Source organism: Mastomys coucha, unplaced genomic scaffold, assembly GCF_008632895.1.
Source record: "Mastomys coucha isolate ucsf_1 unplaced genomic scaffold, UCSF_Mcou_1 pScaffold5, whole genome shotgun sequence".
Lineage (NCBI taxonomy): Eukaryota > Metazoa > Chordata > Mammalia > Rodentia > Muridae > Mastomys > Mastomys coucha.
The window spans coordinates 93,276,556-93,302,348 of NW_022196911.1; the positions used below are offsets into that span (position 1 = coordinate 93,276,556).

At 50.5% G+C, this 25,793-nt stretch overlaps 1 protein-coding gene across 1 annotated transcript; it reads right to left on the reverse strand.

The window, feature by feature from the left end:
- Positions 1 to 1,688: 1,688 nt before the first annotated feature.
- Positions 1,689 to 20,160, reverse strand: Gpr179 (G protein-coupled receptor 179). Its single transcript, XM_031353806.1, has 11 exons — positions 19,338 to 20,160; positions 17,896 to 18,004; positions 15,154 to 15,241; positions 14,396 to 14,631; positions 13,604 to 13,672; positions 12,546 to 12,655; positions 12,068 to 12,306; positions 11,752 to 11,890; positions 11,061 to 11,166; positions 10,266 to 10,412; positions 1,689 to 8,582 (listed from the first exon to the last, which is right to left on the reverse strand). Exons 1-11 carry the CDS (start codon positions 20,129 to 20,131, stop codon positions 3,660 to 3,662), a joined length of 6,960 nt encoding a protein of 2,319 aa, XP_031209666.1. The 5' UTR covers positions 20,132 to 20,160; the 3' UTR covers positions 1,689 to 3,659.
- Between the last annotated feature and the right edge of the window lie 5,633 nt (positions 20,161 to 25,793).

Here is a 25,793-nt window from a genome sequence, read left to right on the forward strand (position 1 = left end):
GTAAGTACGTCTCTGTGTCACAAGAAGGCATCAGATCTCATTACAGATGGTTGTGAGCCACTGTGTAGTTGTTGGGAATTGAACTCAGGACCTCTGGAAGAACAGCCAGTGCATTTAACCACCGAGCCATCTCTCCAGTCCAGTGAGACCCTATCTTAAAAAGAAAAGAACACTGCATGGCTGCAGGAAGTTTAGGAGGATTCAGGGACAAGGTGGGGTTGGTCCTTAGGGGAAATCAGTAAGATTTGGTCTTGATTTCTAGTACCTTACAAAGATGTTCGCTATGCCTTCCAGCCCAGGACCAGAGTGCAAGCCAGTGTGCAGGGCATAGCCCAGGCCTTGTTCTGCAGGGGCTGCTTGGAGAAGGGGGTGGAGGGTCGATGCTCAATGTCCTGGGATATCTGGGCATGACAAGGGGAATCTGACTTATTCAGCCACAGGCTCGGTTCATAGTGCTTTTGAGTTCCATAAGCCAGTGAGTTCTTGTTTAAAAACAGGGCTTGCTGGAGTTAGAACTTAATAATTAGAGTGTTTTGGTTTGGTTTGGTTTTTGCATGTATGAAGCGCTAGGTTCAACAACACAGGAAAAATGAGAGCCTAAGTTCTCATACTTAATTTTTCTCCACACTAGAATTTTCTTTGTCACTTGAGGTCAGAGCTAATCTGTCTCGAGTAAAAAAAGCTGGGGTAAAAGAAGCTGGAGTTGGGTCAGAAAGAAGTAACCTGTCGTTTTTTCCAGACATTCCCTCTCAGCGACCCCGCAAACAGGAGCTGCCTTATTGGGGGATGCTATCATTTATTTATCAATGTTATTATTAATCTATTTCTAAATTGTGCAGGAGTGTTTGAATGTGAGTTGTCCACAATACAGCTTTCAGACAGAGGTCAGAGGACAAATTTTGCCTTCCAGTGTGGATTCTAGGAATTGAATTTTTGTCAAGTTTGCATGACAAATAGTTTTACCCATTGAGCCACGTCCCTGGTGTTTTTATAACAGCTTGTGTGTGTAGACTGGGAAAACAGACAGGTTTATGCTTAGGGATGAGACCTGGTGGGCTACTCGGAGGCAGCCAATCTTATGCTATTTAGTCTCCACCCGCCAGACTTAAAAAAAAAATGGGCATCATTTTGCAGCATTACTGTCCAAGTGGGGCTTGGGCACATCCTATTTGCCTGAGCCCTGGATTAAGGCAAAATAAGAAGCACTTTGAGCTGGATCCATAGCTGGGGAGTAAGAAGGAAGGGGGGGTAATCCCAGCAGGGAAGAGAAGCAGAGAAACAAAAGAACTCGCTTAGTAGGCAAATGTTAACATTGATTTCTCTTGAATTTATGAAAAACAGTGACTCAGATAAGCCATTTCATCCCATTGCCATGGATCTGACTCGGGGTCTCTAGATAATCCTAAATCTGGGCTAAGCAGTAGCTGCTACCAGGAAGCCAGAGGATAAGTGCAATTTCATTTCCTCTGGGACCAAATCCAACTGAGCAAATGGCCCCAGATGTGAAGGGTTGGCTTGGAGAGTAAGGCAGAGAGCATCTGTTAGCACTGGCAGAGAAGAAGCTGGACCACTCCACCCCGAGTCCTGTCAGGTACAGGGTGGCCTTGGAGCAGGCACTGCTCTTGCCTGCCGTCCCTCTGTTGACAAAGAAAGCCAGCAGTATAAATAAGCTGGAGCCAACCACAGGCGCTGAGAACAAGCATTCTTTATTATTTTTCTGGGTGACTAGAACAGTGACTATGGGGATAACTTCGCTCTTCCCAGCTAGAACAGACCCCATGGGATTGCTCTAGGTCACGCAGTTAGTGAAGACTACCTTAGCTCAGGAACTGTAGTAGCCACAGCCCAGAACAACAATACAGCTGTAGAAACCAGTGCAGGAGATCTGGGTAGGTAGGCGGGCTTAGGGTGGGATGAAGGCAGCTGGCCCCTAGACAAGACTAGGTCCCTTTTGGAAATGGAGCATTCAGCTGCTTCCCCCCGCACCCCCCCCCGTAGCCAGCCTGTCTTCACCCCATCGCCCTCTCTCAAGCTGGAACCTCCTCCATGTAAGTTTTTCTCCGTCTTAGTTTCCATCTGGCAACATCATCGGACACCAACCCCGTCATCTCACACTGCTTAAGCAAGGTAGCCTGAACTAATTGTGAAGAGGAGAGTCAAGCTGAGAGCGGACAGCTAAGAGGCATTTCCCAGCCCCGGGGAGCGCTACTCTTTCCCATATGGTTGGGATTCTGACTGAACAGGACCTCTTTTCTTTCTCAGGCTCCTCTGGGAAGGGATCTGAGCGAGTTAGAGTGGTTCTTGCTTGAGAACCAGAGATTTCCCCTTGGTGCCAGTTACATTTACTAAAAAAGGTGGCTCCCCTTGCTGACTACAGAAAGACAGGAAGTGGGAGACAGTGAGGTGGGCCCTGAACATGGCCAGCGCGGGGGCGGGAAGATGGCAAGAGGCTTTCTGGGACATGGAGAAGGAAGAACACCTTGTGGAGTGTGAGAAGACCCTGGGAGAGCGTCTCTTCTTCTCTGTTCTCTGTTGTCACTTTGGATACCAGCCGTGACATGTCAGAGTGTCTGACTGTGGCTACTTCAGCCAACAGTCAGGGCACATATGAGAAGTAGTACAGCAGAAAGGGAAGAGTCAAGTCAAAGGGCATGGCCCTTGACCTGGGGATGTGGTTTAGTGGGATGGTGCTTGCTTAGTGTTCCTGAGGGCCGGGGTTCAGTTCCTTGGACCACATGTTCCCACAGAAAGACAAAGGCTGGGCTGGGGATATGGTTCAGGTGACAGAGTGCTTGCCTAACGTATAGGAAGCACTGGGACCACTGAGTAAACTACTGGCCATGGTGATGTGCACCTGTGATCCTGGACCCAGGAAGTGGAGGCAGTATGACCAGTAGATTAAGGTCAGTTTTAGCTACATACTGAGTTTTAGACCAGCCTGTGTTCCATGGGACCATGTGTCAGGGAAAGGGGTGGTGAAGGGCAAGGTCTAGGCCTGTGGGGCCTTTTCCAGACACATTTTATCTTTGTTTTCCTCTGATTTAGCTTTCATCTTTTAAATATTTATTTTAATTTTGTGTGTCTGTCTGTGTGTTTGTCTGTCTCTGTGGGAATATGTGCACATTAGTGTAGGTGCCCTCAGAGACCAGAAGAAGAAATTGGTTATAAGTGAGTGGTTATAAGCCAATTGTCTTGGCTGTTGAGATCCAAACGTGGGTCCTCTGCAAGAGCAGTGTGGGCTCTCAACCACTGAGCCATCTCTCCAGCCCCATCTTTCATCCTGAGCTACATAGCCTTCTAGCCTTCTCTTGCCCACAGTCCCCAGTTGCTACTCCCGTAAATGGTCTAGTGTTTTGCTACCTTGGGTAAACTTTGTAAGAATTCTGATTTGAACAGCCATGTAGGGTACTCTGGAAGGGTACTCTGGATGGGTGGCAAAATTCTTGAGAAGACGAAGGTCTAGTTTCTGTTTCCTGAAGCAGAGACAAGTGGGGAGGATGGAATGTCCCCGGGGGCCATTCCATTTTTTCTATAGTTCCTTCTGAATGGGCTACCATCTGGCCTCTTAGGGGGAGGAAGTACCCTAGCATCCTTGAGTCAGCTCTTTGGGAACACTGGGGAAGTGTCCTGAAGGAGTTCTGACCCCCACCAGGGTGCTGTCATTCACAGTCCCACGGATAGTCAGGTGGAGCGCAGAGTTCTCCAGCTTGCGCTTCAGAAGCCATTTGTCCTTGGTCTTCAATTAAGGTCCAAGCCTCTGGAGCCTCTGCTTCTTTGGGACTTGGCTCTGGATCTGATTTGGCTCCAGTCTCAAGTTCCAAAGGTTCTTGTTCTCCGACACCTTCCAGGGGAAGAGTACCAGGCGGCTTGCTGACGTCTGGGCGGACACTCTTGCTCTCTGGGAGAAAGCTCTCTGATGGTCTGTGTACTGAGAGGCAGGTTGATTTCTCAGGGGCAGTTGGCACATCTGCCTGGGTTACTGGTGAAGCCAGGAGGCCAGGTTCATCAGCTTGGGTTCTAGTTTCCTCCCACGGACAGATGTCTGCCATGGTGCCCTTGATTTTATTTCCTTCTGGGTCTGTGACTTCCCATACACATAGTTCTGCTAGCCCTTTCCCTGGGCTGCTTGCTCCTTGGAGACTAGCCTTGGTGAGGTCTGTGTCCACAGCATCTCCCTGGGGGAAGAGCCCTGCTGACACTGCGCCTTCTGAGGGGCAGAAGACTGCCTCTGCTGCTTTTAAGACCTGTCTTTCAGCCCCCCCTGCGCCCTGTGACTCTCCATCCTGCCCCAGGTCCAGTGGCCCCTCCCCGACTGCTCCTGGACCTGCTTCCCAGGGGCAAATCTCAGCTTTCTTGGTCAAAGGAACCTCTTCTACTTTCCGAGCACACACTTTCTCAGGACCACCTTTGCTTGCATCAGAAGGGATTGTGACTGTAGCTGCTTGCACCCCGAAGTCCTGACTCCCGCTGGGACAAAGTCCTGGCTCTCCCTGCTTTCCAAAGTTGCTGGTCTGTGGTGTTTCCTGAACTGCTACACCTTCATGATCTCGCTTTTCAGAGGCTCTTTCTTTCTCCTCTTGAGATTTCTCCTTTTCATCTTGTCTTGAAGTCTCTGTCTCTGTAATTCTCCCAGTCACCTTCTGGGGACAGAGCTCAACCTTGGTGTCACTGTCTGGTTTATAGAGATCCAGGTCAGGAGCATCCCATGGGCACACCTCAGCAGCCCCACCCCCTGCACTGACCATTGTCTGGGAGCTGGCTCTAGGTTGGTCAGGGCACTGGCTGTGTGGATGGGAGGAAGAGCCCGCTGGTACCACGCTTTCGGGCGGACCGACAGGCTGGAGTTCCAAGCTTGCTCCTCCCCCATCAACAGAGAACTGGGATTTTAAAGCTGGAGCTTTTCCATGGGTTGTGTATTCCAGGAGAGAACTGGTCTTCAGGTCTGGTCTCTGGTCTCCCTTCTCTGATGCCTTGTCGTCACTTGCGTCCAAGGATTTTTGTTCCTCTGCTGCCTGACTAACAGTGCTGAGGGGCAAGTCTGAGACCTTGGAGACCTGGCCAGGTGGCTTCCAAGGACAGATAGCTTCCCCTTCCTGTTCCTGGTAGAGTTTTGTGTCCACCTTTGAGGTACCTTCTTCTTGGAAGGGGAGTCCTGCCTTTTCTTGATTCTTTCTCCTTTGCTGTGCAGGCTTGCTCCCTGTCTCTTGCTCCAGTCCTTGCCCCACGGTCCCTTCATTCAATTCCCAGGGACAAATCTCGGCTTTCTCACTGATAGGGACTTCCTCCGCTTCCCAGGGACACACCTCTATGGGCCTGGAGCTCACGTGTTCCTGGAGTTCATCTTTTAGTTTCTCAGTGTTCAGAGTGTCTAGCGGCTGAGAGGAGTCCCAAGGACAGACCACCTCCTTCTCCGAGCCGAGCCTGTCTGCCTTCTTTGGAGCACTAGCAGCTATGGGTCCAGAGTCTTCGGAAGTTTGGCCTGCATCATTAGGAGGGACCCCAGAGGCTTCCGCTCCGACAGTCCTTTCCAGTCCAGCCCCAGTGCCTACTTCCCAGGGACAGATCTTGGCCTCCTCAGCTGTCTCCTCCACGTCCCACGGGCAGATCTCAGCAGCTTTGCCTCCCATGCTACCTTGCCTCTGGAGAGTGGTTTGGGCTTTCTCCGTGTCTCTTTGTGGGGTGCGACCACGGTTCATGCTCTCCCAGGAGCAGATTGCTTCCTGCTTTTGGATCTGCCCCTCAGCCTCTTCCTGTGCTTGGATTCTTGCTCTTCCGGGCGTTTTCTCCTCATCTTTTTGAACGTCTCCTTTTTTGGGTGCGTGTTCGGATGTCCTGTTCTCTATTCGTCCGTCTACTTCCCAGGGACAGATTTCCGCTGCTAAAGGTGTTGCTTGCTTTTCCTCTGGCTTGACCTCTTCCCAGGGACACACTTGCAGGACCTGGCTGCCCCCATGGCTTAAGAATCTCTCACCAGCCTTGGAGGAAGAGTTGTCTGGATGTGGGCTGGACCGATCAGCGGCTTCGTCCTCCCAGGGGCACACTGACTCCTGCCCTTGATGGATTGTGGGCTTTGCCCTCACAGTTTGCTCCCCTATCTCTGCCAAGCATCCCTTTCTGGAGGGAGTCTCCTTTCCTGGGAGAGATTCTCCATCTGTTCCCTGATTCAGTGCTTCTGTACCTGCTAGCTCATCCCCCAGCTCCCAGGGACAGACCTCAGCTTTCTTGTCACTAGTTATATCTCCTGCCTCCCATGGGCATACGTCTGCAATTCCACTGCCAAAACTCCCTGAGCTTCCTGGGGCTTGAAGTGAGACAGCTGAAGGGCCCCGAAAATCAGTACTTTCCCACGGACACAGAGACACCAGGTCTCCGCCCAGATTCTGTTCTCTCCAGAAGGTTGCCTTCTTGGGGGATTTCTGCCTTTCTTCAGGGAGTTCCTGTACCCTCTGAGCAGATGTCCCCTCCCCCACATCCCTCATCTCCCACGGGCACAGTTCTGCCTTGGCAGCATCGGGCAGAAGAGCCTCTGGATGCTTTTCTCCTTTGCTCAGTACCACAGACCTGCCCGGGCTTCTGTCAGACTCCTGATGCACCAACTGAGGAGACAGACCTCCAGGCTCTGGGCTTTCCCAAGGACACACTGCCTCCTGGCTCCGGACCAGCCTCTCCGGCTTCTTCCGAGTAATGGCACCGGCACCTTCGGACTCTGACTCTCCTTGGACTTTCTCTCTCTCTCCCCAGGACCTACTTAGTACCTGTCGTGATGGCTTCTTCTCAAGACTTCCTCCTTCGGTCCCCTCCTGGGAGCAGATTTTGGCCTTGTTGACACTCCCTGGCAGGCCCATTCCTGATTCAGATTCAGTTAATTCCCAGGGGCACACCTCTGCGACCACACTGCCCAGGGGCTGGAGGGCAGGGTTGGGTACCTCTTGGTATTCCGCAGGGGATTCCTTCGCTTGTTCAGCGTTTCTCTCTCCAAAAACTTGCCTCAGTGTGGCAAGGGCGATTTTACCGGTTCTCTCAACTTTGCCCTCCCCTGGACCCTGGGCTGCTCTCTTGTTTCTATCTTCTTGCTCTCGGCTGGCATCCTTTTGACAAACGTGGAGCATTCGGCTGGTGTGAGCGTTCTGTTGGTTCTGGAGGGACTCCTCATCCTCACAGGGGGCGAGGGCAGCCTGTTTACTCATCACTTTGGGGCGACCTAGCCTGGGAGATCGCGGTGGAGGCCCTGCGCTCACCTCTATAGGTTTTCCCTTCTCAGGTTCAGGGGTGCCCTCCCCACCATCCTTCTCTTTGTAGGTGCTCCTAGACCGGGTCAGAGCTTTGATGGCCAGGCCCAGGCTGCGCACGGAACCCTGCTGGAGAGGGGTCTTGAGGCTGTGGGATTTGGAGAAGATCTTGGGTTTTTCCTCATCCGTATCGTCTGCTTCTCCCTGCACATGTCCACCCTGTGTGAGTGCTTCACTCTCTCCAGTCCCTCTTTTCTCCACTGCCACCGACAAGGCCCTCCAGATCTTGGTACGAGCTGAGGCAGCTGAGGCAGGTGAATGGCCGCTTTGCTCTGGCCCTGCGGGACCTTCCTGGACCACATTTTCTTTCTTGCTTGGCAATTCTGCATTCTCCCAGGGGCAGATGAAAGTGAGAAGGGTGGAGCTTTGGGGGGGCTTTGGGACTGGTGCCAGAACAGGGGCAGGGGGTGGGGCTGGAGCTGGCAACAGAACAGGAGCCAATGTGGAGGCTGGGGTGGGAGACAACATTCTTGGTTCTCCCAGACAGGCCCCGGAAAGAGCCAAGATGGGTGTGGAGACCTGGTGCCGGATGGGTGGGTGAGGCAGCCTTCTCCCAGCCTCTTCATGAGGCTTCCCAGGGGTATGAGAACTGTCCATACTGCTGCTCTTGGCAGGAGAAGGTGGGGCTGACAGAGGAGCCCTTAGAGGCCTTTCCAGCCTCCTGGTCGATGGCCTCCGCACGGGGCTCACCATGGCTGTCTCAGCCTTTTTTCTTTCCTGTCTCTCTTTTGCCTGCCGATAGGTTTCCTCCAGGTAGGCCTGACTGGCCACAAGCAGAGCCTTTTCTCTGGAGCCAGCCACCACACTGAGTGACTTCTGCAGGGAGATAGGCCTGGCTCTAGGGAGTCTCTCTCCCACTGTCAGGTTGTGAGCGCTAGCCGACCTGAAGCCCAGGGCTGGGGGTCCCTCTACCAACTCTTGGTTCTCTGTTGGTGAGGCCTTCTTGGACAGGGTCCGTCTCAGCATGGAGTCTAAGGGAGGAGTATTATGCTCCCTGTGGTGTTCATATGTGCTGCGGGTCTTGCGGAGGGCTGGCAGCTTCTCGGTTTCTTGAAGGCTGGAGCTGAGGAGCCTTCTTCGAGAAGAGCCTGGCAGGCTGCTGAGGCCTAGAGAGCTTGAGTCCCGAGAGTGCTGCCTAGCTAGGGCCTCTGGGAACTCAGCCAGGTATCTCATGAAAGAGCGTCCCAATCCCTGGCGCGAGCTGCCCCGCTTCTTGGGCAGGTGGGGGTTGTTAGCAGCCATCTCCTTGGTCTTTCGGATCTCTAGCTGGGTGTAGAGCTTCTTCAGCTCATCCTGTAAGGAAGATGGCCGATCCCATATCCCACCAACAGTGCTCTCCTCCTTGCCACTCCCCCTCCCCACTCCCCTCATCCCCCCACCTTCAACTATTCTTTCTGGGGAATCACTTCTTTACCAAGTTGTATCAGTTTCTTGTCTCTCTCTCTCTCTCTCTCTCTCTCTCTCTCTCTCTCTTTCTTTCTTTCTTTTTCAGAGACAGGGTTTCTCTGTGTAGCCCTGGCTGTCCTGGAACTCACTCTGTAGACCAGGCTGGCCTCAAACTCAGAAATCTGCCTGTCTTTGCCTCCCAAGTGCTGGGATCAAAGGCACGCGCCACCACCGCCTGGCCCTTTCTTGTTTCTTAAACTCAAATTCACTGCTCTGTTTCTATAACACCAGAGCCAACCTGGTTCCGATCTGGCTCCACTTAGCCCTCAGGGTCTAGAGTGTTCTCACTTCTCTGGGGCACTGTGATCTCTTGGGAAGTGTCCAGCATGGAGGGAAGGCTGGGCGTGAGACTTGTAACCCACCTGTATCTCAAAGCTATTTTATTGACCTCTCTCTGTATAGCTTGGGTTTTGGTTTGTTCTGCTTTGTTTGTTTTGAGACAAAGTTTCTATCTGTGGGTCTGACTGTTCTGAAGCTCGCTCTGTAGACCTGGCTGTCCTCCATCTACCTATCGCTGCCTCTCAAGTGTTGGGATTAAAGGCATGCGCCACCATGCCCAGCACTTCTGCATCTTCTCCTGTGTGACCTGTGTTCACTTCCTTCCAGCCTTGTAGGAGGAAGGTGGAAGAGTGCCTCACATCAGTGTCAACAGACACTTTTGTGCTCTGAATTTCTCCCCCAGAAGGGAGAAAGATTGGCTTGCTGTCTAAACAGGGGGGGACTGAGGTGGGATGGCTTTGGCTAGGCTCGGATTTGTCAGTTCATAGAGGAGTGCAAAGGCAGACTAGGCAGAGCTCAGAGGATGAGGAGGCTGTGGGAAGACCTGCAGAGGCTGCTGGGATGAGGAACTGGGAGATGTGAAGGGTAGGTGGGTGGCTTCCCAAGATGGCTTCTTAGCCTTGGGTTATACATAAAACCACATGATCTCCTGATTCCTCCCAAACTCTGGCTCTATATAGTGCCCTTGAGAAGAAAAATAAGAGAGGGGTCTGCTTTTTCAGAGCTATTCTCCAGAAAGCTACTTTTTACTAAGGCCCACTGAAAGAAAGGGGATCCTGGTGGCCGTTCTGTGGATACTTCCTAGTCCTTACAACTGACCCTTAGGGTCATCAGTCATTCCATTTTGCTAGGGACTCAAAGCTTTTCTAGTCTGTTTCCACCCCATGATGACATGGGGTTAAGAGTACACTCTTGGCTGGGCCTGAGCCTTCAGAGCCTAGGCCTCTGGGTTTTGGGGAGTCCAGGGTAGCAGAAAAGGGAGGTACAGTCTTGGAGAGAGGGAGTCCTCTGCTCAGTCCTTAAAAGTTGGTTTCAAGGCTGGAAATGACGCCTTTAATCCCAGCCCTTGGAAGGCAGAGGCAGGTGGATATCCGTGAGGCCAGCCTGGTCTACAAAGCAAGTTCAGGACCGCCAGGGTTCTGATACATAGAGACACAGAGATGCCCTGTCTCAAAAAAATCAAACCAACCAAACACATTAAAAAAAAAAAAAAAAAGGTGATATCAAAGAAATAGGAGTGGGAGAACCTACCCTAATATCCCCTGGATCCAGGCTGCGCTCACTCCAGGCTGAGGCGATGCTGCTGTTGAGGTAGGAGCCTGAGCGTTGCAGGTCCAGCTCATCCTCATACACTTCATCCAAGATTTCTTCCCGGGGAGATGCCCCTGGCTTCCAGAACTGGCCAAGACAGGTGGAGGGGATGGGAGACAAACACAGTGTCCTTAGACATGGTCTTCATCTCTCCATCTGCCCCTAGGAAGGTGCTCTCCACACCTTCAGAGTCTACCAGCTGGATTAAAGGATACCCGACATGGTGGCACACACCTTTACTCCCAGCACTCCGGAGGCAGAGGCTGTCAGAGATATCTGTGAGTTTGAGGTCAGCCTCAACTACAGAGCTAGTTCCAGGACAGTTAGGGCTATATGAAGATACCTTGTCTCAAAAAACTAACCAACCAACCAAAACAAACCCTACATTTTGTTTTTTTTCGAGACAGGGCTTCTCTGTGTAGCCATGGCTGTTCTAGAATTCACTCTGTAGACCAGGCTGGCCTCGAACTCATAAATCCGCCTGCCTCTGCCTCCCAAGTGCTGGGATTAAAGGCGTGCGCCACCACCACCTGGCTCCCATATACTCTTCTTCCATCCCTAGCTCTATATTGCATAAGAACTAGAAGAAGGCAATAATAGCTCCTCTCCCAACCAAGTCCTTGCCTGGTAGGCTTGTCATTCTTCTTGATTGGAGAGGGTGTGAGGTGTCAGGGTCACAGCGTTCTTCACCAAGGGGCGGAGGGCCCACCTTATGCAGTAGGGGAAAGACCTTACCTTAGGGATGAAGATCAGAGCCAGTGTGGCTGTGACCGTACTGTGGGTATGGAGGAAGAAAAGGAGAAGTGTCCAGTCTGGGTGCAGGGAAGGAACCAGCACAAACCTGAGGGCCCGATAGGACAGGGCGATCATCAGTGTAGGTGGGAGCATCTTGCCTGCCTCTCCTCACTAGCTCTCTGCCTCAGCCCCAGCCCCTGCCTGGCAGTGGCCAGCAGAGCATGCTTTCTTCCCTCCCTGGATCACAGCTATAATCCCCAGGTTCCCATTAATTCCATTTTCTGAGGAGTCCTCCTAAGAGATTCCACCCCGCTGCCTCTGCCTGCCTAGGTGATAGCAAGGCACTCAGGATGCTGTTGGGGTCACCATGTGATTTGCGCCTTCATCCACCACAGAGGCAGGGCCCACTGCAGGCCTGCTGCTCCAAAACAGAGGCTAAGGAGTAAGCAGGGAGCAAGGGCTTGAGGAAAAAACACCTAGGATGGAGACATGGAATTAGGAAGGAGACATACTTCCTCCTGTGGCTTGGGCATCTCTTCTGAGGGAGATCTGGGGTATAGGAAGCATTTAGTTGGGGTCCTGCTGGGCATAGCAGGATGGCTGGGATTACTGTTAGACGGACCCCTCCTCTAGAGGTGGGGGGACACTGAGCTGGGTGGGAGGAGTCTCCGGAAGAGGGGCTGCTTCTCACCTGGCAGTGTGGAAGGCAGTAGAGAGCAGCAGCTCATTGTGCAGGGCAATGCTCATGTAGCGTGGTTCATGGAAGGCTGAGGGGACAGCCCGGGTGGCGTAGCAGAGGAAGCTGCCCCAACAAAGCAGCAGCATTTCCGCTGTAGAGATTGGAGAGGGGGGGGTGAGAGAGAGAGATCCCTTACCACTTCAGCAGCCTGCTGACCCTCTCCAAAACCAAGTGTGCTGGGTAGCCCGGATCCAGGATAACCTAGCATAAGGAACATCCTGGAGGTGAACAGTCAGGAGCCCGAGGAAGCTCAGGAGAAGTAGCTCACCTACAACCATGATGTAGTCCCAGTGGTCATGGTGGCAGAGGTAGAAGTGGCGGCCAGTGGGAGTGTGACCTCGAGTCACCAGAGGTGTATGCTGGATGCCTGGCTCCAGGACGCCCGCTGTCCACACAACCAGGAAACCCAACACCAGCAGTAGGAGCTGCCCCAGACGCCGCAGCAGCTGACTGCTGCTTGGGTGCGGCCCCCGCTGGGCAGTTCGAGACAGAAACAGCTGGAGCACCCTGAGGGTAGTAAAGGTACACGGAGGATGGGGCCAGAGCCCAGAACTCTGTTGGTTGCTTCCCAGGCCCACCACGTGTTTACCTTTAGTGCCCTTTCCAAAAGCTTCATGGAAAAGCTGAGTGACTGATTGGGCCAGGGGTGGTACCAGGGAGGGTCTGACTTTGAAAAACTCCACTGTGTGAATGAGCTGGTGGCCTGGGGTGAGCAGAGCAGTGGCGAGGTCTGTCAGGGGACCTACCTATAAAGCTTCAGGATAATGGTTCCATAGACGACGGCAAAACCCAGCAGCCGGACCCAGCGGAGAGCAACGCAGCGGAATACGCTGGGCTTGAAGAACAGGATGAACACCTGGTGGCAAAGGGTCAGAGACAGCTGTTCTTGTCTGTGCTTTTACTCCAGTCTAGAACCGTGTCACATGACCAGTCTCCCCGGCCCCATGGCAGAGGCCTCGCATTTCCCTTGTGCAGTTTTTTGTTTGTTTGTTTGTTTGGTTGGTTGGTTTTGGTTTTTCAAGACAGGGTTTCTCTGTGTAGCCCTGGCTGTCCTGGAACTCACTCTGTAGACCAGGCTGGCCTCAAACTCAGAGATCTGCCTGCATCTGCCTCCCAAGTGCTGGGATTAAAGGCATGTGCCACCACTGCCTGGCCCTTGTGCAGAGTTGTTTTTTTGTTTTTTTGTTTTTTTAAGGTTTATTCATTTATTATATGTAAGTCCACTGTAGCTGTGTTCAGACACTCCAGAAGAGGGCATCAGATCTCATTACAGATGGTTGTGAGCCACCATGTGGTTGCTGGGATTTGAACTCAGGACCTTCAGAAGAGCAGTCAGTGCTCTTAACCGCTGGGCCATCTCTCCAGTCCCGAGTTTTTGTTTTTTTTTAAAGTGTCCTAAACCAACAGCAGGTCAGAAAACTCTTTCATGGCTGGGTATCTGTCTGCAGAGCTCATTGGGCCAGCCTGCCATTTATGAGAATAGGTGGGTGGGGGGCAGGGGGGAATGTAAAGTTGCCACATCTGCCTAGGAGGCAGGGAAGGATGCTGAAGGAGGGGGAGGGCTTGGGAGTGGGGGTACTTTTTTATTTAATTATATATATATGAGTACACTGTAGCTGTCTTCAGACACACCAGAAGAGGGCATCAGATCCCACTACAGATGGTTGTGAGCCACCCTGTGGTTGCTGGGAATTGAACTCAGGACCTCTGGAAGAACAGTCAGTGCTCTTAACCGCTGAGCCATCTCTCCAGCACCAGGGGAATGGGGGTATTAAGAGAGGCAGACTACAGGTCACAGACTCACCGGGAAGTAGAGAAGTAAGGATCCAAAAAGGATGGTCTCCAGCAAGACGATTCCAGATGCCCGGATCCTCTGTTAGCCCAGGGAAGATAGGTGTGAACAGGGTGTGAGCAGGGTGTGAGCGGAGTATGAGCACCAAGCCTGGCCTGGGTTTGTCAGGACGCTCACTCTGGCCCTGGGCTTCTCCATACACCATACAACACTAGCTCCACCCTCTGTTCACAGCTACTTGTTCAGTTTCACCCCAGAGTCTAGCTACGCTTGCACCAAGGGCCATGCTAGGCTCACAGCAGAGGTTGCTGGAGCTAGAAAGGGCCTCTGGCATTTCTCCGAGCTTTGGGTCAGACTGTACATTGATCTAGAATAAGATTCCCCCTTTGCCTCGCTGTAAAAACCAGTTAACCTTCAAGCCTGGCTCCAGCATCACTTTTCACACTTTTCCCCATGCTGTCTCCTCCAGAATAACTAGGTTCCTTCTCCAAGATCCCACGGCACCTGGAGACCTCTTCCATCCTTGCCCAGTCTCATTGCTTCCTCCCTGCCCTGGGGATCATGTTACTTCTCTTGCAGAGTGCCTTGTGTAGTATTTTGAACTGAGTAGGCACTCAGACTAGTATTTATTGAATCAAATACAATGTTGCAGAGGCAGAAACCGGTCTAAGACAGAGATGTCACTGCCTAATGTCACGGATTCTGAGGTAAAGAAGCAAGACTGGCATTCATTTCCCCAAGACTGAGTTCTCTAGTTGAGATGGGTTGGATGTGTGTGCAGAGGAGAGATGGGGGCTTTCTTGCCTTGCTCCCTCGGCAACTGTAGGCGACCAGCATACTCAGGAAGACAGCTAGCATGCAGCAGGCCTGGCATGCCAGCACTGCCGTCCTCAATGCCAGGGCCTCTTCCACCAGGCACGGTGTGGCATCCAGACAGCTGGTGCAGCCCTCAGGACACGGCTTGCACCGAAGCAGCTTCCCTGAGCTGCCTTGTGAGGACTCAAATTGCCCGGCAGTCTGTGTTGCACTTTCCTCTAAGCCTGCAAAGAAGAAGAGGGGTGGAGGGAGGGGAGCTTGGCTGGAGATACCTGAAGGTGTAGCCTTGGGTCCTGAGGGCTCCATGCCCTCCTGTAGCTTATGACCCCAGGAATAATAATGAAAGGGTATGCCCCATGAAGGACAGGTTATCAGGAAGAAGTGATGCCAAGTTTAAGGCTAACTTGTCTCATACCTATGTGTTTGGGTTTGTTCTCAGTTGGAAGACATCTACAAAAAGCCCTGCTGGTCTCTGGCTCTCTCCCTCTCTCCCTCCTACTTGAGACAGGAACTTAGTTTGTAGCGCAAACAGGCCTTGAATTCATGGCGGTCCTCCTGCCTCGGCCTCCCAAGTGCTGCGACTACAAGTTTGCACCACCCCACCCAGCCTCTCCTCTTGGCTTTCTCCTATTGAGCCCCTACTCCCTCCCAGGGTCACCTTTAACCCACCTTTCCTCCATAGATGTTCCATCCCAACTTACCTTGGCTTACAAAACCTCTGCTTAGCCCTTTCCACACTTACGTACCCCCAGAACCACTAGCTCCATAGAATCCAGGTCGGCAGCGGCAGAGATAGCGGCCAAGGACAAAACCCTGACTCTCCAGAGGGACACACTGTGGGGATGACAAATGACATTTGTTTGTATGATGTTTTTCTCCGAAAGCTCTCCCTGCTGCGAGAACCGCCCCCCCCACCCCCATCCATTGCTTCTGTGTTTACTTTAGGAGATTTATTTCATCAGAGGCTTTCTCTGGCCCTTGCTTAGCCCTTCCTCCTCTGGAAACTTCCCCTCTTCTGCTGTTAGGCCTTTTCAAGGGTTAGCCAAGAAAAGAGTACAGGATACACAACTCTTTTGTTCAGACTGGCAGTAGCAGGGACCTCGAGTCCCATTTCCTGGTGCCTAGCTCTTGCTAGGGCTAAGTACCGGAGGAGGTAAAGACAGAGAGAGCCCAGAGCTCCATCATATCTTTTTTTTTTTTTTTCCGAGACAGGGTTTCTCTGTGTATCCCTGGGTGTCACTCTGTAGTAGACCAGGCTGGCCTCAAACTCAGAAATCCACCTGCTTCTGCCTCCCAAGTGCTGGGATTAAAGTCATGCGCCACCACTGCCCAGCTGTTCCATAATATCTTGTGTACCTACACCCTGCTTCAAAGGATTCCTATCACCCACTCCACTTGGCACACATAGATGATGTGATAGCTAGTCTATGTAATTTTTTTAAAGATTTATTTACTTATTTATTATGTCTACAGTGTTTTGCCTGCACGTATGCCTACATACCAGAAGAGGGCACCAGATCTCATAACAGATGGCTGTGAGCCACCATGTGATTGCTAGGAATTGAACTTGGAACCTCTGGAAGAGCAGTGTTCTTAACCTCTGAGCCATCTCTCCAGCCTAGTCTATGTCATCTTGACACAAGCTAGGCTATCAAAAGTGAAAAGAGCCCCAACTGAGAAAATGCCTTCATAAGATCCATTTGTAGGATGCTTTCTTAATTAATGATTGATGTGGATGGGGCCATCCCTGGGCTGGTAGTGCTGGCTTCTATAAGAAAGTAAGCTGAGCAAGCCATATGAAGCAAGCCATTAAGCAGCACCCTTCCATGGTTTTCGCATCCATCAGTTCCTTCCTTCAGGTTCAGATGAAGGCTCACAACTGTCTATACAGCTGCGGTGTGTACTCACATACATAAAATAAATAAATAAATCTTTTTTTTTTTTTTAAAAAGACTCCCAGAGAGGGGCAACTTCCATCAGGACCTATCTGGCTTTAACATAGGACTGCTTTTCTCAGCCTTTAACCAGGCTGGGGGGATGCCAAGGTCAGCTCTTTTTCTTTTTTTAAAAGATTTATTTATTTTATGCATATGAGTACACACTGTAGCTGTACAGATGCTTGTGAGCCTTTATCTGGTTGTTGGGAATTGACTTTAGGACCTCTTCTCCCTGCTCCGGTCCACCCATTGCTCAGGCCCAAAGATTTATTCATTATTATAAATAAGAACATTGTAGCTATCTTCAGACACACCAGAAGGGAGCATCAGACGTCATTATGGGTGGTTGTGAGCCACCATGTGGTTGCTGGGATTTGAACTCAGGACCTTTAGAAGAGCAGTCAGTGCTCTCACCAGCTGAGCCATCTCACCAACCCCAAGATCAATTCTTTTATTCTCCCTCTTCCTATTGATGTTTGCTCAGCAGGTGGAACAGCACGAGGCCTCAGAGGCGGGCAGGGGAGCTGAGCACAGGGCTGAGAACAGATATCTCTGAGGTAAAGGGCTTTGAGCCTGCAATTGGCATGGCTTGTCACCTTCCACAGTCCCAGACCTTTTTTGAGCCGTGGCTAGCCTCCTCCTATACCCACTAGCAATTCTATTTACTTCTGTGAATACCAATGGAGCATACTCTGTGTATCATGAGGAGCTCAGAGCTTTGTTGACATGAAGCGTGTGACCTAGGAGAGGGAAAGCTCCTGGCTCAGAAGTTGCCCTAAAGAGGAATCCTGGGGCCTGGAGAGATGGCTTAGCACAGCCTGCAGGCAGCTCAACCTTTCCAGGCACCTCTGTTGCTCTAAACCTCTTCCAGGGAGTTCAGCTGGTTCCTGCGCCTTCCAGGAGAGCTGGTCTGGTCTCAGAGTGGTCTTTGCAGCTTTTCTCCTCTGAGAATCTTTGCTGCTCAGCTTCACCACTCTGAAAGGGACTCTCGGCATTTATTACTTACTCTGGCAGGGAGGAGCCTAGTGAATCTGGTCAGTTTCAGGGACTTCCTGAAGCTATTTTGAATTGTGTACTTTTCTGTTTAAACAGCTTCTCTACAGGGGGCTAGAGAGAGATGGCTCAGCAGTTAGGAGCACTGGCTGCTCTTCCAAAGGTCCTGAGTTCAGTTCCCAGCAACCACATGGTGGCTCACAACCATCTGGAATGGGATCTCCTCTTCTGGTGTGTCTAAAGACAGTGACAGTGTACTCACATACATAAAAGAATCTTTTTTTTTTTTTAAGAGGAACCCTGAAGTGCTGAGTACCCGAATGGAGGATAAGCAGGGAGGCACACTGAGGTTTCCCAGGCAGCAGGAGAAGCTTTTTGGGGGAGAGGTAGAGGGGATGGAGAAGGAGGATGAGTACGTCAGCCTCACTTTACAAAAGCCTGTGCTTTCACCTCTGCCAATCACTTGGTACTGCCTTGAAGCCTGGAGATGTTGGGGTGGCTCTGGCAGTGATAGGAAAGGGGGATGAAGGCAGGGTTCAGTAGACCCATCCTCCTTGCCTGGGTACTGTTGAGGTCGCACAGGTGTGTGTTTGAGTACCAGCCTGGGCCGCTTGCGCACTGGTTGATGTCCACAGTCTGGAGGTCGATGTCCATCTGCACCTGTCCCCTAGGGCAGCAAATTGGCAGTTAGGGTCACCGTGGGGATGCTGAAGTGATCATCAGACTATGGGGGGCAGTGTGGTCCTTGCTTGCACACTTTAGCACAGAGGCTGGAGGGCACACACACACACACACACACACACACACAGATGATCTCCAATGCCATGAACCCTGTCTCTGTGGTGACAGTCCCCCTCCCACTAGGCTGAAGTACACACACACACACACACACACACACATACACACACGGACACATGCAAATCAGCTGTTTACCATCCCTTTTTTTCTGCCTGGCCAGGTCTGAACTGATCACAGCAAAGGATCCCTGGAGTGGAGGAGCTCTGTTGTGACTGAATTGGGAGAGCTCTGGCAAGGAACCAGGAGGCCGGCTGGGAACAATACTTGGGGGCAGAGACCTGGAAAGGCAATGCTGCCCGCGGTGAGCCTGGCCCTGCCTCGCCTTCCTTTGCTGCCTGTTTCCCAGTGGGGCTACTGACCCATTCCTCTAGCTGAAGGCAGAGACAGTTCTTTGAGGAATATCACAAAGTACTGTGTTAGCCTAGATAGGATAATGGGGAATGGGGCTTGCTCTACCAAGAGCCTTGTCAATAGCAATGACACTGGGGACACAGCCAGCTCGTGGACAGAAAGGAAGGGCATTGCTTCCAAGCCCCTTCTCCTGGGAAGGCTCCTGTTGTGTCCATGTGGTTCCTCTGAGAAGCCAGGAACATGGGTTATTACTGTCACCAAATTCTCAGGTCCTAACTCTTTGGTCTTGTACCTCAGACCTGAGAACCAAGACCTGTGCTTGTCTATGCTCCTCCATCTGCACACACACACACACACACACACACACACACACACATAGATGTATGTGTACTTACCTGTAGATACACATGCTCACAGACATTCACTCATTTTACTTAACATATAAACAGCATTAATAGATACCCAGGCAACCCCCACACTTTGCAAGTAGAGGCAGGGGGGGATCAGGATTACAGATCAGCCTTGGCTACATAAGAAACTATCTTATTAGAAAACACAATAATATGGAGACATACACACACACACACACACACACATAAAACAATAACTAAACCAAGAAATGTCCAGAGAAATATGCATGAATTGTCTGATTCATACACAGCACGCACACCTGAGAGTGTTAATAGTTATGGATTCCCAGTGCCAGCTGTGAATAGACGCAGCTGAATGCACACACACATCTGTGCCCCCTAGACATACACATGTTCTTGCCAAATGGTCTCTGCATAGTGCAGGACACTTGTGGACCCCTTATCCTTACGGATCCATCAACTCCTTCCAAACTCACTCACCTGACCTCTGGGGTGAGGTCTGGCTTGAGTCCATAAAACTTGGCCGAGACTGTGACCAGCCAGCCAGGACGGAGCCGACCCTCATGACATTCCAGGAAGGGCGGAGACAGCTTCACCTGCTGTGTGTCCCCCACATACCCGTCCCCCCGTGGCCACTTGGGACTGTTAAGACTCCCTAGGTCATTGGTCAGTACTCGCTTCTGGAGGACAGGACGATCCAGATCCTCTTCTGGGTTCTCTTCCTGTGCCTTGCTCCCAGACAGGTCCTGAAGGATGGTCTCACCCCCCATCCGAGTGGCCTGCAGAGCCAGCTGAAGGTGGCTGGCCCCGGGAGGAGGGTTAAAGGTCAGCAGAGCCCGGTAGGCTTTTGGGTCTCCCTCTGCCACACTGCGAACAAGCGCCTGATACCACTCTACATCCTCCTCTACGCTCGACTCCCGGATGTCGTTGGCTTGTAGAAGCATGTTGAGAAAGTTGGCAGCCTGGGCCAGGGTGCCTGCTGCTCTCTGGAGGACTGGGGGGACCCCAGCTTTGCCTTCTGCCCCACGGACTTCATACTTCTCGCTGCAGTTTGCTCCTGACAGCTGTTGAATGTCTCCAGAGTAGAGAAAAGCCAGGGCCGCTTCAGCCCCCTTCGGGGGCATCCACATGGGCCCAGATCCTGGCTTGGCTTGGGAGGGTAGTGGAGGCAGAGAGCGCAAAGGCCTTTGGCTACCCAGAGCCCCACTGCAGAGGAAACAGCAGCTCAGAAGCCCCCAAATAAGAGAAGAAACGACCACTGCCCTGGCTCCCATTCTTCAGCAGCTCTCAGATCCCTGGAGTCCAGGCAGCCTAGAGTGTGAGTGGTTCAGAGGAAAGCAGGCAGAGGCTTGTATACAATCTGACTGCACACCTTCTCTCCTTCCTCCCTCCTCCCTTCCTGCACTAGTACCATGTAGCCTGTTTTGTTTTGTGTTTTTTCCCCCTCTCTAACATCACCAGTTAGCTTCGGGTTATAGGTAGGAGGGCCCTGCCCCTCCTCACTCAGGGTGTTCCCCCCATCTCAAAACCTCTTAATCCTGGCATACTACTCTTTTCTCTACCCCTGATCCAGTACACTGACACACAGCCCACATCTGCTCCAGAGAAAGAAGAGGGGAAGGGAGGGGACCAGTTGTTCTCTCCCTACCCCCCTCCTCTCTCTACCCTTTGCTCCATTAGGAGAGATGGGCAAATCCGGCCTGGGGCACCATAGCAACCAGAGATGAATCCAGGTCCCTCTCTCTAGCCCTCTGCCCTACTTGGCCTCCTGGCAGCAACTGCAGTGAGCATAATAAAGAGCTAGCTGCATGTCCTGGCAGTGAGCTGTGCTCACGATGCCTGCACTCCTGACACTGCTGCTTAATGGTGTTAAGACGGGGATGGCAAAGGTGGAGCAGAGAGTGCCCAGGAGAGCCAGAATCAGCCTGTTAAGAGACAGGCAGTTCCTGACATGTTTTTCCTGCCTATAATCTCAATGAATCCCATGAGGGGTTTGGTGGAAAAATAGATGGGGTTATAGAAGTAGAACATTTGAGGTGGTAGTGACAAATGCCCTTTTTTCCCCTTTTTTTTAAAATAAAAAGATCTATTTATTTTATGTATATGAAGTACACTGTCACTGTCTTCAGACACACACCAGAAGAGGGCATCAGATCTCATTACAGATGGTTGTGAGCCACCATGTGGTTGCTGGGAATTGGACTCAAGACCTCTGGAAGAACAGTCAGTGCCACTGAGGCATCTCTTCAGCCCCATAACAACTTTTTGAAATAAAGACGTGGTTGCCTTTTCCTGGAGCAGGCAGGACAGAGCCATTTGTAGTTAAGGTTACAGGTGGGGCAGAGCGCAGTCCTTGAGAAACAGAGGGTTAATCATAAGCAGGAATGAGCCTAGTTTGTCTTTACTCTAAGATGGCTTTCAAGCCCAAGATGGAGGCAGGCTTCATCACCAAGCCAGTAAACTTTCAAAGTTTTGCTACGAAAGATGGTGCACGCTTTTAATCTCAGCACTCAGGAGACAGAGGAAAGGAGGGTTTACCTCTGTGAATCTGAGGTCAGCCTGGACTACAGAGTGAGTTTCAAGATAGCTATAAAGAGACCCAATCTCAAAACAACCCCCCAAAAAACCCAAAATGACTAAATAACAGTTCACTATTACTTTTTTGTGAATGAAGATATGTATGTGGAGACCAAAGGCCAGTTGCAGGTGTCTTCCTCAACTCCTCTCCCCCTAACCTCACTGAACCTGGAACTCATTGGGTCAGCTAGATAGGATGGACAGCCAGCCAGCCAGCCCCAAGGCTTCTCCTGTTTGTCTAGCTTTTTTTTTACATGAGTACTGAGCACTGGAACCAGCAAGCACTTCAGCAATGGAGACATTTCCGCAGTGCCCTGCCATCCTTGTTTTAACATTTATTTATGTATTAGAAAGTGGAGTACGATGCATGCCATGTGTGAAGGTCAGAGGAAACTTGTGGGAGTTGGGTTTTCTCCTTTGACCTTGTGTATCCTGGGGTTTGAACTCAGATTGACAGGCTTGGTGGCAAGTACCTTTACCTGCTGAAATATCTTGCTAACCCTGTTACACTTCTCTCTCTCTCTCTCCCTTTCTCTCTCTCTCTCTCTCTCTCTCTCTCTCTCTCTCTCTCTCTCCCTTTCTCTCTCCCTCCCTCCCCCCCCCCTCTCTCTCTTGCTGTAGTTCCATGCTCTCTCTATGGCCCAAACTGGCATTACACTCACACTGATTCTCCTCTTCGGCCTCTTGAATCCTGGGATTGCAAGTATGAGCTACCACATTAGCTCTTCTTTCTCATACCTCATATGCTTTGTGTTTCCCCTTTTCAAGTTTTTTCTTTTTGGGGGGGGTGTTGAGACAGGGTTTCTCTGTATCAACTGTCCTGGACCTCACTCTGGAGACCAGGCTGGCCTCGAACTCAGAAATCTGCCTGCCTCTGCCTCCCAAGTGCTGGGATTAAAGGCGTATGCCACCACTGCCCGGCTCAAGGTTTTTCTTTTTAATGATCATACTTACTTATTTTATATGTGTATTTGTGTATGTGGAGATCAGAGGACCACTGTGGGAGTCAGTCCTTTCCTTTCTCCATGTGGATTGAACATGGGAGGTTTGGTGGCAACCGTCTTTACCTGCTGAGCCATCTCTCTGGACTCCTTTCCCCATTCAGTGACCATCCCTGGCTGTGCAGAGTCAGGCTGTCTGAGGCAGCTTTCTTAGGGTCTATTAGAGTGTAGATTCTTCTTGTTTGCTTGTTTTGTTTTGTTTTGTTTTGTTTTTCACGACAGGGTCTTTCTGTATAGCCCTGGTTGTTCTGGAATTCACTCTGTAAGAGCAGTCTGGCCTCGAACTCCAAGATCTGCTTGCCTCTGCCTCCCGAGTGCTTGTGTCTCCTGGTGTAGATTCTTGGAAGAAACCCTATGGCATCGTGTGCCAACACTGATGAGGTTCTCACCTGAGGCCAAATCCTCTTGGCTCCTTCTCTTCCAGCCTTGTTCCCTCACACTCTGATGCCCCAGATCCCTGCATGTATAGGAAGCCAGGGGGACTTCTTGTTAAAACTTCCCTTCCTGTATGGATTGCTCTGCAAACAATTCTGCTTTGGAAATTAAGTGGGGACATGTGGGGGAGAGGAGACTAGTGACCAAACTCTCTGGGAATCTCTGTGGCCCATAACCTCGACAATCTTCATTTCTTTATTCCTTCCTTGTTTTTGATAGAGCATCATATAATATATAAATACCAGGCTGGCCTTGAACTTGGTATGTTTCTAAAAAAACAGACCTCTTCCTCCTTCTATCTTCCAAGTGCTGGGATTTCAGGCACCTCCCACTTTGGCCAGTGTTACATACTTCTAGAGACCTAACCTAGGACCTAGTGCATGCTGGGCAAGCACTTAAAAACAGCTGAGCTTCACCCACTGGCCCCTTTGTTTTTTAAAACAAGGTCTCACTCTGTAGCCTAGGCTAGTCTCAATTCCTCCTACCTCAACCTCCCAAGTACTGGGATGGTAGGTGTTAGCCACCATGCCCAGTCCAGACTTTTCTTTAAAAATAAGGAAACTTGGGCTGGAGAGATGGCTCAGTGGTTAAGAGTACCAACTGCTCTTCCAGAGGTCCTGAGTTCAATTCCCAGCAACCACATGGTGACTCACAACCATCTGTAATAGGATCTGATGCCCTCTTCTGGTGTGTCTGAAGACAGCTGCAGTGTATTCATATACATACAATAAATAAATTTAAGAAAAGAAGGAAAGAAACTAAGAACCTGTAAGGGACATTCCCAAGGTCATCAAGCAGCGAATGACACCGCAGGGAACAGAATTCTGTACTGTGCATCTATAGCTCTTCTCTTGGCCTCTCTAATGTTCCTCTGCTGTGTGTGTGTATGTGTGTGTTGTGTATGTGTGTGTGATGTGTGTGTGTATGTGTGTGTGTGTCTCTGTGTGTCTGTGTGTGTGTGTGTCTGTCTGTCTGTGTTTCTGTATTCATAAGGCTTCTCTGATTCTGTGTGCTGACAGAGAGGAACTCCTTTCATTTCTTGGTATCACTTGGTTAGATGGCAGGCAAGCAGGCCTAAGAATCAGTTAATTCTCCTCCCCCAGGAGTTTTTTGTCTTCTCTCTCTCTCTCTCTCTCTCTCTCTCTCTTTCTCTCTCTCTTTCTTTCTCTCTCTAAAGCTTTTTCTAGGAGAAACTAACATTTGTATAGTGTTTCATAATTTGTCAAGTGTTTTTATTTTTTTATCCACCTAATCCCCATATAAACCCCATCAGAGTGGGATTATGACTGACCCACTTTTACAAATGGTACATGAGTCCAGAGATGGTGATAACTGAGACAGACTTTCACTGTGTAGCCCAGGCTGGTATTGAACTCTTGATGTTCTTGTTCTAAGTGCTGAGATTAGAGGTATGTATTGTCATGTATGGCTTCACTACGTAACCCTGGTTAGTCTGGAACTCACAGACTGGCCTTGAATTAACAGAGATCTATCTATCTGCCTGCTTCCACCTCCCAGCTACTGGGATTAAAGGAGTGTGCCATTACTTCCAGCCTTTGTTTTTTTGAGTGAGGTCTTGCTATGTTGTCCAGAATGGGTTTGCACCTTTGGGTTCAAATGATTTCACTGTTTCAGCAGCAACCTCTATGCTTGGATGGTCATATATCTCCAAGCCATGGATCATTAGAAATAGACAAGCCACAACAGTTAGAGGGACAGGGACAGTGTGTTGTATCATCAACCTTGGCCATTGTAGAAGGGACTAGGTGAACCTCAGACTTCCTGTAGGATCTCTAAATATTTTTAATTAAAACATAAAACTTTTTAACTAAAGTTTAAACTAAAGTTTAACTATTTTTGCTAGGCTCTGACCTCCGTAGTACACACATCCCGGTCTCAATTTGTACTCTAGGCTGGCACAGAACTCACAATCCTCCTGTCTCAGCCTCCCATGGGTTCTGGAGTTACAGGCATGTACCACCATATTTGGCTTATAAGAAGCTCTTATATAGCCTTAAAAAAATGATTTATTTCATGTCTACGAGTGCTCTATCTGCCTGTACACCTGTGTGCCAGAAGAGGGGATCAGATCTCATTATAGATGGTGATGAACCACTACACGGTTGGTTGACTTGAACTCAGGACCTCTGGAAGAGCAACTAGAGCTCTTAACCACTGAGCCATCTCTCCAGGCCCCTCTTGTGTATATCCTGTAATGAAAGAGATGTGGAGGTGCGATGGTTGCTTTTAAAGTTGACTTGGCACAAATTAGAATCGCCGTGTAGAAGCCTCACCTAAGGAATTATCCTGATTGCAGTAACTGATATGGGCAAGAGCCACCCCACCCACCCAGAACATGGCGTGGCTCCTTCAGGCAGCTGTCCAGATTAGAAGGGCACATGGCTGAAGGAAGGCTGTGATTTGCTCGGCCTTCCCTCTTGTCAAGGGTTCGTTTACTCTGTTGCTGCAGCTGCTTCTGTTTCCTTCGCTGATTTTGAACTGGCGTTTCTAGGCTTCTGTCATTGACTAGTCAACAGCTAATCCAGTTTTTGGTGCAAGATTGGGACTGCTCAAGTACCCACGCCCAGGGACTGAGCAGCTATGGGGTTCTCGGCCTTTCAGGTATGAGACAACCGTTGTTACTATTTCACTATAAGCTTATTTTATAAATTCCATATATATACATATACGACACATATATGTATATATAAAGTTCTATTGGTTCTGTTCCTCTAGAGAACCCTGGTGAGGCATAAAAGCACTTCAAGCTGGGAGTGTTGGAGGCAGGGGGATCACGGGTTCCACGCCAGTCTAAGTTGCATAGGGAGACCTGTCTCAAACAAAGCCCAGCTTAACTGTAATTGAAGTCACACAAAAGTTTCTTTTAAATTTATTTATATCCTTTTTTTTTTTTTTTTTTTTT

Bases quoted from the DNA above. Each gene is read 5' to 3' on its own strand.
- Gpr179 (XM_031353806.1), bottom strand. From the start codon at position 20,131: ATGGGAGCCAGGGCAGTGGTCGTTTCTTCTCTTATTTGGGGGCTTCTG. The intron at 15,242-17,895 runs GCAAGGAGGATG...TCATCCCCACAG, and splicing joins GCGACCTCAACAGTACCCAG to TGTGTCCCTCTGGAGAGTCA. The intron at 11,891-12,067 runs GTGAGCTACTTC...CAATCTCTACAG, and splicing joins GGACTACATCATGGTTGTAG to CGGAAATGCTGCTGCTTTGT.